Source organism: Schistocerca piceifrons, chromosome 1 (genome assembly GCF_021461385.2).
Source record: "Schistocerca piceifrons isolate TAMUIC-IGC-003096 chromosome 1, iqSchPice1.1, whole genome shotgun sequence".
In the NCBI taxonomy this organism is placed as follows: Eukaryota; Metazoa; Arthropoda; class Insecta; order Orthoptera; family Acrididae; genus Schistocerca; species Schistocerca piceifrons.
In genome coordinates, this window is record NC_060138.1 from 836,346,185 (window position 1) to 836,359,850 (window position 13,666).

The following is a 13,666-nucleotide window of genomic DNA, read 5'->3' on the forward strand; positions in this document are numbered from 1 at the left end:
TTACGATATTTTAAGGTAAAAATCATTTTCCTTTTGTTTTATAAATTTTAATCACTGTATAGATGTCAAAACTGAAAACAATTTAGTGACACAGAAGATTATGAGATTATATGCAGCCTTGAAATATAGTGCTTAATCAGTTCTTACAAGGGCATGTCCGCAACTAATGTTACCATATACACAAAGAGGAATGTTTGTCTTTCGTGACCTATTATAGTACCCCCAAAACAGATAAAAACCACTGCATGCATCTGAAGATAAGTTTTTGTTTGCTTGTTGGTCAGAGCTACGGTATGTACTGAATAGAATTTTTTCCTTGTAAACAGTAACATGCATAGCACATGCCATTACATGAGTTGCTAATTAAGTAATAAATCAATAAAAGGAATGATAATACACATGAAATTAGGTAACATGCGTGTGGCACATGGCCGTGTAACAAATAACTTGTACACGCACATGCTAGCCATAAGACTTTCTTGAATTTGTTTTGTTTATTTTTGGTTTTTATTTTGTGTTTATTTTCTTTTTAAATTCTATTTATTTTTTTCTTTTCTTTTCTTTTGTTTTATTTCATTTTGTTTCATACAAATACATGATATCTGTGTAAGTAACTACAACATAAAACTCAGGATAAGAGATAATAGGGATACTAGGTGCCTTTCACTAAAAGAAAAAAAATGCTGCATTCTATATGGAAAGTGAGATGACAGAGTGGTAATCAAATGATTTGTGTGTGGAGTAACGGGAATTGTTGTGTGTCAATATATCTTCTTTTATAGTACACAAAATGTAGAAAGGAAATGGGATATTTCACTTTATTTAACTTTTTATTGGTTTCAAATAAGATGGGGGGCAAGAATGGCACTTCATATGGGTATGACATTTAGTCTTCTTCGTCATCTTCCTCATTTCCATCATCTTCAACGCCAACACATTTGGGACAGACAGGTTTTCCTTCCATTGCATAGAAAGATTTACCAGTAACTGGCTTCTTGCAATCCTAAGCATCAATAGAAAGACACATGAAAAAGAAGATACAAAATTTACATTTAATGTGCATGCACTGCAAGTTTTCCTTGCCATTCAAGTGCGCTAAAGAAAATGAGAAAATGAAAAGCTGTGAAAGGTACAAATAATAATTATGAGTATTTTCAAGCTAAACAAAGCTGTTAAATAAATGTCATTTTGATTTATGGATTACAGGAACAATAGAGCTACTGACAAAGAATTAAAGAATGAAATATTTTTATACAGGACACTATCTTACCCGGCAAACAAAACAGTCAGAATGCCACTGACTGTTCAAAGCTGAGATATAATTTTCCATGATTGGGCGATTGCAGCCACCGCACTTTGGTGCAAACATATCAAAGTAGTCATCGCGACAGTAAGGCTTTCCATCACGTTCATGAAATCCCTCCTCACCAAACTGTTTCCCACACTGAGCACAAAAGAAATGTTCAGTGTGCCATGTTTTCTCCAATGCAGTTACACATTTCTGGAATAAGGATTACATATATATCAAATTCTTCCTTTTCTGAATATTGCACCCTTTACACTCAACTAACTATAATGAGACTGATTCAGTAATACTTACATCAAGAATTGGGCCGTTACAGTAAGCACAACGAGGTGAAAAGAGATTGTGATAGTCAGGTTCACAATAAGGATGACCGTCTCTTTCAAAAAAGTTCCGTGTTCCAAGTTCTTGGTTACAGTGTGTACAGGTAAAGTGCTCTGGATGCCATGTCTTACCAAGAGCAGTGATAACCTGAAAAATATAGCATGTAGCATAACATAACAACATACACAGGATTTTCTTTAATCGCAAAATAGTAGTCCACAGAGCAAAAATTTAGGGACATACCTGTCCAACAATAGGTTTATCACAAGCACTGCAACATCCCTTTTGAGTCGTGTTGACCCCCTGACGGCTCATGTCTGCCTGAAGGTTTCCAAGCATAGAATCAAGTTGATTCTGTTTGGAGCTACTAACAGTTGTGGCAGAAGACGATGTCAGCTGCTGGGTATGAATCTGGGGAGAAGCTTGGGGTCCTGGAGAACTTTTTGTAGCTTTGTTTGGTTTGGCGTATGGTGAATCAGTTACTGTCTGATGCTGATGTGTGCTGGCATTGATCTGTGGAAGATATTTAATGAAATGAATTACCCATCTGATAAAGTAATTTCTAGTTAAGCTACTAGTGTTACACATATTACAGAGAAAGACAGCCACACTCATAATTAGGCTGAACTGAACTTTCTAACTAATTTGAACAGATTTCATTTATATAAAATAATAAAAAAAGTAGCAACAATTCATTTGCAAGGCACTGCGGAATTCCTGGGAAACAGCAAAGACTGAAGTTAAATGAATTTCATCTGTGAAAAGCAGCTACAACTTTCTGTAATATCTGAAAGCTACATGCTAGGAAGATGCCACAAGAGAGAGACCTGAGAAGGTTGCTCGTTGGGAGTGGACTGAACACTGGAGCAGAGCTGAGGGCTTGAGCTCGTGCCTCACTTCTCCTCCTCTCCCTCTTCCCCTCACCATATGGCACCCCCTCCCTACCCTCCCAGCCCCACCCATGCTTCAAACTATTTCTAGCTTTCAGCAACAACATGAGCCAAGAATGGATACGCTCACACCCACAAGAAACTGTGCATATGTGTAAAGGAGGTCACACAGGTCTCTGATAGCTGCAAAATTAATAAACACAGTACATTAATCAGTACTTTACAGTAACTAAAGTTGTTGTAAAATTTGAGATGATTGAATTTCACAACTTAAGAGACACACTGATTAGACAACTCAGCCTCAATGAACAACATAAAGAAGCATTATTGATTTAATTAATGTAATGTGAAGACTTATGATTTTACAGTGTGTGTCTGACTCTATGTTGAGATAATTAATTCACAATGACAATAATTGACATAATTTCTACCAATTATGACAAATGTAAAAATGGAAATATAAGTTTAATAGTTCACCTTGAAATCTGCCAATGATGCCATCAGTATATCTAATTCTTTTGTGGCAGCAGATGCACCAGCACTAGATGTCTTCGGATAGTCGATATCTGTCCTGACTTCCCGAACTATCGTAGAACTTGTCTGCTGATGTGTGTCATTTACATCACTAAAAAGAAACACAAGTGAAAATCATCTTTTTTTCTACAACATTTAATATTCTAATTCTTTTTTCTGTGAAACAGAGCAGATTAAACTTAATACAGTTAGAATATGGGACACTCCCAAAACGAAAAATAACAGCAGTCTTTGCAAAATGTTCAAGTAAGATATAGCATCATTAATTACAGTTATTTTGCTAACTTAGTTGTATTCCAACCAGTCTTCTATTCTCGTTATTCATATTAATGCAACTGTGTATACAAATACACAATATTTTTTGTTCTGACATACCCATTTGGGACTACAGTATTTAGTTCATCAAGTAGGCTATCAACTGATGGTCTGACTCTAGTTTCTTGTGAGCTTGAAGGTCGTCCAGTTGGTGTTGTTGAACCATTTACTGTGCTCATATCTAGAAAGCACAAATTTTAAAGAAGTTTAATTATTCTTCTAATAATCTTTCAGAAGTCACAAATTTAATTATATTCAATATGTTATCATACCTTGACAAGGCACAAATCTTCCACCATATGTAGAACAATAGGAGAATGGTACACAAATGTTGCTTACCTCTTCTTTCAGTGTAGCTTGAATAATGAGCATTGCTCAAATCTTGAAGCAGTGTGTCCAGTTCAGAAAGATTGTTATTCAGTGATGGCATTTTTGCAGGAGTGCTTTGTTGATAGGCTGTCTTACTGGTCATTACAGAATCATTAATCAGTCGCTGATTCTGATATGTCGGCTGTAAAGAAGAAAAAATTATGATAACTATTTGCATAAAATTGTATAGTATGCTGAGATTACACTGATCCAAATCTTATCCACTTGCTTTCAAAATCTAGTAATCATATTTTCAACCTAATCTTAAACTCATAAGATGAATCATGTGCACAAAAATGCATATGCTTGTAAGCAATGATTTCATAACTATTTGTCACAACGATAACTACTACAGACGAAAATTAAGTGAGTAACTTTTCCTTCATCACATTTTCCTGTCTTTATTCCATCATGTGGGCATTTCTATGTTAATTCAATAACCATACATCAAACACAAAACTCAAATCATGAAAAATAACAATAATGAGTAAATGTTCTGGTGTGCACTCCGACTGAACATATACTCTACAGTACCACATTTATTTGATAGATAATTTTTGAAACTTCAGCCATTGTCTTAGATAAATTTTCTGCATTTCCTGCCTTGAAAGACTTAAGACACTATGGAGACTGGTGTAAGAATAAAATAAAGCAGTCATTAATCCAAGATTGTTTTGAATGTCACAGTGTTTTACTAGGCATAGTACTGTTGGGAGGTGGTACCTCTTTACCTTCCTCTGACCTCTGTGCTGATATACCCAGCCTGTTACATGGGAACCTAACATTCTCTTGTGGACTCCAAACTATGGTGCAACTCAGCTGTTTTCATATCAACAAACATTGGTAGAGGTGAAAGAAGTGAAAAGTGATGGATAAAAATCCTAGAATTGACCACAGATCAAACCCAAACCATTGGATTTCTGTTCTGGCACTTCACCACTGAGTCACTAAACCAATATAAATGTATAAATTCTCTTAATTCTGCAGCTATAATCTGCTATACTATACGTTTAGTGTGACAGCAACAATGAAAAAAATTAATTTCACGAGTTAAACACTTATGGCTGCAAGTATCAACAGAAAACTCTCATCACATAGCTTTATAAGTACCAGCAGTAATGGTTAAACTTCTAAGGTGTCTACCAGTTACAGGTGGAATGGACCATGCAATTCAGAAGTACGTACTCATTGTTTTCAATAGATGCATGTAAAGTGCTGCAGGACTGCCTGTGCATAGCACTGACTGGAACACAACAGTATGCCTGTGACTATGACCAAGATGCTCTGTCACTACGCTTTGTACTCTTCAGTCTCTGATGCCATTTGTGCAGCTTGTTCATCAACAAACAGAAATGGTCTTCATGTACTCCAGTATTTAAGAAACAAAATAAATCTAAATGGAATATGGCACAGATATGCCACTTGATGGAAGACTTCCAGAGTGGCACAGTTTCATGCATCAATGCGCTTCAAGTCAGGGCCCTAGAAACATATAATGAACTCAACAGGTTGCGTGATTTGTATTGTAAAACTGTTGACAGGCAACACCACTTAAATATACCACAACAATGCCATTTCCAAAGTCCATCATTTAGTTTGGAATAACCATTCAAAGCAATACAAGAAGGGGGGGGGGGGAGAGAGACATTAATCATGTAGTGAGAAAAGCATAAAATACCATGATTCATTATGACAGTTCTGAAATATATCAGTTTCATATGAAGTGCAAAATTCTTTTCAGTTGCATTACTGTGTAGTGTGGAGTCTGTTAGAAATCTTACATGATAAGAATGATGCAACAGACTCAGATAGTGAGCACTACAGAGGAGAGATTATACTTTAAGCAAAAAAACTGCTCTTGTTAACTTTAGTGGAGGGTAAACCACTGGCTACGAATTGGCTACATCCGTGAAATGTAAGTTGTAAATGGGTGAATTAAGAGACTGAATTGAATTGATATTTCTTGTAACAACATAAACACTGCACATGAGCAATAAAAATTAAGTTAGAGGAAAAACAGACATATGGATGTGCACATACACATTATTTCCCAATGGTTTCTATGACTGGAGTAACATCATCTACATGTTGTACTGCTATTAATTCTGTCACAGTATGTAGACAGTTGCAGTAGATGTAGCTTATGAAGATGTTACATTTCACACTTGGTTTCTTACAGTCTGAACAGTAGTAAAGTGCTGGGAACTTCAGTTTCAGAGTGATTGAAATGAAAGGTGATGTGTCTCAAGCAGGGAGTCAAAAAAGTTTGTTACATGGTACAAAAAGAGCCTGGAAAATAATACCAACTTTGAGAAAAAATGGTTGTGGAGCTCATAATAAATTTTTATCTGCATCTTCTGGTCTTTTCTTTTCAAAGTGCATCTCCTATATAAATAGTAAGGATGGTTAGAGTTTAGTGTCATTTCATGACACTGACCTTGCCTCACTGTGTACTCACCAGAGCACATAAGCTAAGCAATGTCAGGTGTACTTTGATGGGTAGCTGTCTGGGTATGCCATGTACTTTTGGCTGCTTTCCCTTTGCCTTATGGCAAAGGGGAGGAGGGGTGTGGCGTAAAGTCCCTGATCATTGGTCTTTGCACCAATGCCCTGGATTAAATTCCTAAACTCTTTGCATCCTCTCATGAAGTGAGGGCACCTGACACTGTCAACAGTGATCTGTCCATCATCTTCGTTCTTGTACTTGTTATCATCAGCATCATCATGACCATCTTCATTATCATCATCTAGCACAAACATGAGAACACTCTACATCTACTCATTACAATCACCTAACTTACCAGATACAGTTAAAACACTCAACTCTCAACTCTGCTATGGAAAGGTGTCATTGTGCATGAAACATAACAATTCCAATTAGGTGGATGAACCTACTCTTTGTGATCTCCCGGTCGACAATGCCATGTGACTTTACTTCAGGGAGTTTTCAGCGCTGTTATCACTAGAGATAGAGAACTAGTTCAGTTGGAGAAAGATGGGGAAGGAGTGGCCACGGCCTTTTCAGTCAGTCGTCCATAATTTGTATGAAATAATTCGTGGAAACTGCATAAAATCTAAATACGAGTGGTGAACCGTAATTTTAAAATCACTGATACCATATAACAACCCAGAGCATAACTTTATTAATAATATGAACACCCTCGTTTAAATAGCACATTTTTCGAGCTTGTTTCCTGAAATATCTGCATTGCACTGAAATATAATTCTGTTTTTATCAGCTTATGGAACTCTGGCCCTGAAGGTAGGAAGAAAGATTAGGGTTTAATGTTCCGTCGACGTCGAGGTCATTAGGGACAGAGCACAAGCTCGGGCTGATTCTGAGGAATGGGAAGGAAACTGGCCGCGCCCTTTCAAAGGAACCGTCCTGGCTTTCACTTTCAGTAGCACAGGGAAATCACAGAAAATCTAAATCAGGAGGCTTATATACAGATTTGAACTGTCATTCTCCCGAATGCAGGTCCAGAACACTAACCAATGTAGCACCTCAGTCGGTCTCAGAGCCACCAATACGACAGCTGTTAGTCTGGTGTTGCATTTATCTCCAGTCATGATAGAAGTTACAAGAGTTTTAATGAGAGAAAGCAGTTTTTGTCTGCAGCATATTGGTGCTTCATGGTGTAACGCTTTCATTTCCGTTATGGTGAACTGAGGTGACAAACTTCATGGGACAACGATATGCACATACACAGATGGCGGTAGTATCGCATACAAAAGGTATAGAAGGGCAGAGAATTAGTGGAGCTGGCATTGTTAATCAGGTACTCCATGTGAAATGGTTTCTGACGTGATTATGGGAGTTAATAGACTCTGAATACAGAACGATGGTTGGAATTAGATGCATGGAACATTCCATTTCGGAAATGGTTAGGGAATAAAATATTCCAAGATCCACAGTGTCAAGAGTGTGCCGAGAATACCACATTTCAAGCATCACCTCTCGCTCGCCACGAACAACGCAGTGGCTGACAGTCTTCACTTAACGACCGATAGCAGTGGCATTTGTGTAGAGTTGTCAGTGCTAACAGACAAGCAACACTGCGTGAAATAACTGCTGAAATCAATTTGGAACGGATGTCGAATGTATCCGTTAGGACAGTGTGGCGAAATGTGGCGATAATGGTCTACAGCAGCAGACGACCGCCGCAAGTGCCTGTGCTAACAGGACATCATCTTCAGTGCCTCTTCGGGGCTGCTGACTGTTATCGTTTGGACTTTAAACACTATTGGAATTTTCTCGGGCTTCTAGGCGTGTCCAGTGGTTTAAAATCCACGAGTTATCGGCCGAGTTCTCCTCGGCCATTGTCAAGTGGTGACTGTCAAATGATTGATGCTGCTGCTGCTGCTGCTGCTGCTGCCCTTATATAGTTGCGCTGTCTTCAGTGACGTCACTGGTGCTCGCTCCAGCGCCATATGTGGTAATGTTTTCATTGCGCACTTGCCGTGCCCGCTTCAACCTTCCGATGGCCGGGTTCCAAGCTGTGCTTAGCTGCAGGCCGCCGTCTTTATTGAGGGTGTTGCCAGAAATTTTTAACTCGATCGCTTCTTTTATAACACTGCCCGCGTAATAACAGATGTCTCGGCAAATGCAATACGGTGAATACGGTGAAAGGTGTCTGTATTTGGCAATGAATTGCCGCTGAGTTAAGAAATTCATTGCCAAATACAGGCACCTTTCACCTTATTAGCGACCCAATCACCTTCACTATTGTTGTGACTTGGCAAGACAGCCAAGCCACTAGGAGGTGAAGCCGAAAGGCACGTGTTTAAGCTCACGCAGGCTGGCGTGAGGTCTGGAACAGTTATAGGATTTGAGTGTAGCAAATAAAGTACGTAGCTGTCGGATACTTAACTTTAATCCATAATTGGTGAACATCGGTCTGACGGTACATGCATCACAAGATAAATAGCAAATGATAATGGCGCCTTGCTAGGTCGTAGCAAATGACGTAGTTGAAGGCTATGCTAACTATCGTCTCGGCAAATGAGAGCGTAATTTGTCAGTGAACCATCGCTAGCAAAGTCGGCTGTACAACTGGGGCGAGTGCTAGGACGTCTCTCTAGACCATCCGTGTGGCGGCGCTCGGTCTGCAATCACTGACAGTGGCGACACGCGGGTCCGACGTATACTACCGGACCGCGGCCGATTTAAAGGCTACCACCTAGCAAGTGTGGTGTCTGGCGGTGACACCACAACCATCATTGATAAATTGGCCAGCGAGGTATCCGCCAAGGTCCTAAGAGAATATCGTAGGGAGACTGAGTAGTTAGAGAATCAATATGTGACATCACGCACCATCCCATTCTGCCAGGATGCGTACTGGCCGACCGCCGTGACGATCGGGATCCGACGCATCCAGGACTAGGGGGAGGGTGCGAACACACCGATGATAGACAATGCACACTGATTAAGACCCAGTAGCTAGAATTACCTGTAGGAAATAGTTAGTAGGATACTTTTTAAAGACCTGCAGCGATTTGCGTTAAGGCCAGGCCACTGCTAGGGGCACGCACACTGAGATTAGCTCGGTGGACATGGCCATGAGATAGTAGGTTTATATCTTCTTACTGGCACACCTGTAACGCTGCAGGATGCAATTGTTAGTAGAGTAGGATTGAGTAGATAGCATGGTACACTAACAGTAGATCATTTAGATACCCATAGAACTAACTTCCTATCCTGTAGTTGATACTAATAATAGAAAATAGAGTTTTGGTAAATGCTGCTGAAATGTAACCTTGTATGTAATTTCGACCCACTAATGTTTTTAGGTGGTGGGTTATGTTGTATGATATTGGTTTTGATGAATAAAGATTTTAAAAAAATGCAATACGGTGTCCGTTTTCTAAAGCATGTTCCGCCACCGCTGATTTTTCAGGATACCGTGGGCGAAAACATCTCTCGAGTTCCAAACTGTAGCCTAGTCAGAGGAGTCCCGATTTCAGTTGGTAAAAGCCAATGGTAGAGATTAAGAATGGCGCATATCTGACGAAGCCATGGACCCAAGATGTCAACAAGTCATTGTGCAAGCTAGTGGTGGCTCCATAATGCTGTGAGCTATGTTTACATTGAATGTACTGGGTCTTCTGGTCCAACTGAACCGGTCATTGATTGGTAGTGTTTATGTTCGGCTGCTTGGACACCATTTGCAGCCATTCACGGACTTCATGTTCCCGAGGAATAAGAACATTTTGACAGTTCGAGCAAATGATATGGCCGCCCAGATTTCCCGACATGAATCCCATCGAACATTTTTGGAACATAATCGAGAGGTCAGTTCGTGTACAAAATCATGCACCGGCGGCACTTCCACAATTGTGGACGACTAGAGAGGAAGCTCGGCTCAATATTTCTGAAGGGAACTTCCAACGACTTTTCGAGTCTATGCCACGTTGCGTTGCTGCACTGCTCTAGGCTAAAGGAGGTCTGAATCGTATTAGGAGGTATCCCATGTCTTTCGTCACCTCACTGTAATGAGGTTCAAATGGCCCTGAGCACTATGGGACTTAGCTTCTGAGGTCATCAGTCCCCTAGAACTTAGAACTACTTAAACCCAACAAACTTACGGACATCACACACATCCATGCCCGAGGAAGGATTCGAACCTGCGACCGTAGCGGTCGCGCAGTTCCACGCTGTAGCGCCTAGAACCACTCGGCCACCCCGGCCGGCTGTAATGAAGTATTGCGTTTATCAACTATCTAGATGGAAGTTATACACTTTTAATGAGAGCAATCTGTTGGTGTCCCTCCAATATGTGTGATACATACTGGACTGGTGCTCGTGATGTAACACTTTCCATTCTCGTTAGTATATTTTGAGGAATAATAGAACGATTTGTTCACGATAAATGTTTTCCTTTCATTGTTTTTACAAAAAGTTAAAACACGCGGCGGACGAGTGTGGGGCGTGAGTCGGGCCCGCGGCTGGAGCGGTCGCCCCCGCGCTCTATTTGCGTCTGCCGGGCGTCGCGCCAGCCGCCGGCGCGGCCTGTGTAACAGTACCGGCGCTGCAGCGCGTCTTCCGCGCCGGCCGGCCGGCCGCCCGCCCGTTGCATAATGTCAGCGGCCCCTCCAGGGCCGACGCCAAGAACTGGCCGGCGCCGCCGCCGACGCCGCCTCCTCGCCGTAGCTACAGTTTTCTGGACCGCGGCTGACAGCGCAACAAGCCTAACGGACACACGCCGGCCACTGCGGCTCCGCACACAGCTAAAAATGTCTTGTCCTCGACACAGCCAGTGCGAAGACAATACCGTCACGGACAGGTAAGTGCCGTAGCACGTGTCACCACGACGGTCGGATAGTAAGACGGTTACAGTGACCAAAATCCCGCGTTCGCCTTTCAGTGGTGGGAGCCGGTGAGGGAGCTTCGTACTGTCGTTCTATTCCACTAACAGAGGTGGTTCGTTCGCCGTCGCCTGTCAACGACCGTAATCACTGGTATCTACACGGGGTATCGAACCCAGGAAAGTTCCATGCGGAGCTCTGCCGTTTCAACTTAGCAAACAGGAACAAACGAAAGCGCTCACATACAGTCAGTCGGGATAGCTTCGTGCCACTTTTTACCATTTTTTGGCAAGACCAGACACGAAATAGGTTGCACATCACAGCAGAAATTGTAACATTTTACATCTAAAGTTACTGAGTACTTGGGGAAGCGAAAACATACACTATGCCCTATTAGAGTAAAAATCTCTATTTTAATACTGGTACAATGTTACATTGCCACTTAGGGTAACTTTATACCAGTCTTAAAGGACATAGTAATTTTGCTATATCAAATTCTCTGGGTAAATTTAGAACGTGCCAAAAGGAAATCAGGTGTTACTAAGAAGTGAAAACAAACAGGGTTAATTCAGTACTGCAGGTACATTTTGAAACATCAAGATGTTTGTATCGACCTGTCATTGATCAACATAAATCACTGTGGCCGGGAAGCTCTCTTCACAGCCAATGAAATTAAAGCACAATCAAAACAGCTTTTAGAGCCACAGTACGACAGCTCTTAGTATGGTGTTGCATTTATCTCCCATCGTGATAGAAGTCACAAGACTTTTAATGAGAGCAAGCAGTTTTTGTCTGATACATACCGGTGCTTCATGGTTTAACAATTTCAATTTCCGTTACTATTCACTGAGACCTCATAAGAAAATGGAAAGAAAACCGAAATACTAAATTCAAATCAAAGAAGTAATAAAACTGTTACTTTAGCACGAAATCATGCAAGGTGGTGGAATAGAAGCCACTTGAAACAAAAGTAGTATGTGGTACAAATATAGCCCACTAGCAAGAAAGTTACTCTGATTGACTGTATTGCAGCACAGAGGTATCGGCTCTGTTTTCAACGTACCTAAAGCGCATTTTAAGTTCTGCGAAACAGAAAAGAGTAGAGAAATACGCAGTGGCATCTTCACATTGTTAATAATTGGTACGATGATCAAACGCAGACGTACAACTTTTTGTTTCTTTCAAAAAACTGACTTTCGGAACGCACCCACGCAGCCATCTTAAAGAGTGGAAGATACAACTGCGTTTCGATGATTCGGAACATTCCTTTGGGCCAGGCAAAAGACGTACAGTTGAGAAACATGTTATCTGCAACGTAGCAGCAAGAACCTCAAGCTGAAACCGCAGTGCTACTTTCGTCTGCGTTAGCAATGTAGACAGAATGTTACCATGTTCATTATGAAGCTTTAGGCTGAAATCAGTATGAGCCAAACTGAGATCATTGATACCAGAATTCGCGCCAGGATTGAGAGCAATAACACAATTTCAGTGTCGAATAATATTCACGATAGTGTTCTTTTTTTTAAGAAAAAGTCAGTTTAAAGATTTACTTTTGAATTATGGCGCTCGTATGTCAGGAATTATACTGCATCAATGCTCTAACGCCTGATATGTTATTCACACTTTCGCAATTCGCTATTCTTTACCACTTTTCCAGTACTGAACATGGTTTTTACCTCTGGCAGTACTTTGTGTACGTGGACAAAACCAAGTGGTGCTATGGTAACGATTCCATGTTGAATCGTAGGGCGCCCTGTAACTGACTGAGTAAGATGGTCTTCGGGTTGTATACATATAACGATATTCCACCTCAAAGACGCACTACGGGTGTCACACCCTGCTGCTTTACCTTTCCTTTAATTCTCACTAGGAAACGAAATAGATTCTATTAGCAGTCCCTCGCTCTTACTGAGCGCGATGGCGCAGTAGTTAGCATAATGCACGACGGTTCAAATACGCGTCTGGCCACCCAGATTTAGGTTTTCCATTATTTCCCTAAATCGCTCCAGGCAAATGCCTGGATAGTTCCTTTGAAAGGACACGGCCGATTTCATTCCCCAGCGTTGAAGCAATCCGAGCTTCTGCTTCGTCTCTAATGACGTCGATGTCGACGTGACACTAGACCCTAATCTTCCTTCCTTCCCTCACTCCTGTATCGTCACTATTGTAGATACTACTCGTTCCTAACGACTTGGCGCGTGGATTAAGAGACTGAACTAGTTTCTTGGAGCAGTCACATTCGAATATTCGAAGTGCCATCCAGATTTCGCAGATTCGCTAAATCTTCAGGCTAGATGCAGTTGTTGATTTCTTTCCCTGTCCTTGTTTTATAAGCACAGTGCTGACGAGAGAGTTTCTTAACTTTCTCCCTTTCTTCATTTGTTTCCTTTTGATCTATTCTGACACGACTGTAACATCAGCCGTTTTTTTACAACTTTCTGACATTAACTGACGGAAAGGCGAGCCTTAGCCGGTTCCAGCACGGAACAGACAGACCGCCGATTACCGCACTGCAAATGAGCGGAAAATATTTTCAGGAACGGCTCTTTGAAACGAGTGTAAGAGGGAATAAACGGATGCAGTCTTCGTGTAATTTCTGCTCGTCGCGTAAAGAATATACAAACAA

The 13,666-nt window shown here is 41.0% G+C and overlaps 1 protein-coding gene across 6 annotated transcripts in view; it reads right to left on the bottom strand.

Annotated features, from left to right (window-relative positions):
- LOC124714763 (leupaxin) overlaps nt 1–13,666 on the bottom strand; it is a 496,191-nt gene that overhangs the window by 6,456 nt on the left and 476,069 nt on the right. For 5 of the 6 annotated variants that reach the window (XM_047243050.1, XM_047243049.1, XM_047243051.1 and 2 more), the window contains exons 3-8: nt 3,706–3,877; nt 3,427–3,547; nt 2,995–3,142; nt 1,871–2,140; nt 1,601–1,774; nt 1,271–1,501 (exon numbers count right to left, since the gene is read on the bottom strand). In XM_047243050.1, coding sequence (XP_047099006.1) covers nt 1,271–1,501; nt 1,601–1,774; nt 1,871–2,140; nt 2,995–3,142; nt 3,427–3,547; nt 3,706–3,877 — 1,116 coding nt within the window. Of the gene's footprint in view, nt 1–811; nt 1,004–1,270; nt 1,502–1,600; nt 1,775–1,870; nt 2,141–2,994; nt 3,143–3,426; nt 3,548–3,705; nt 3,878–13,666 lie in introns of those variants that run through there. The other variant, XM_047243052.1, reaches the window with a different exon arrangement.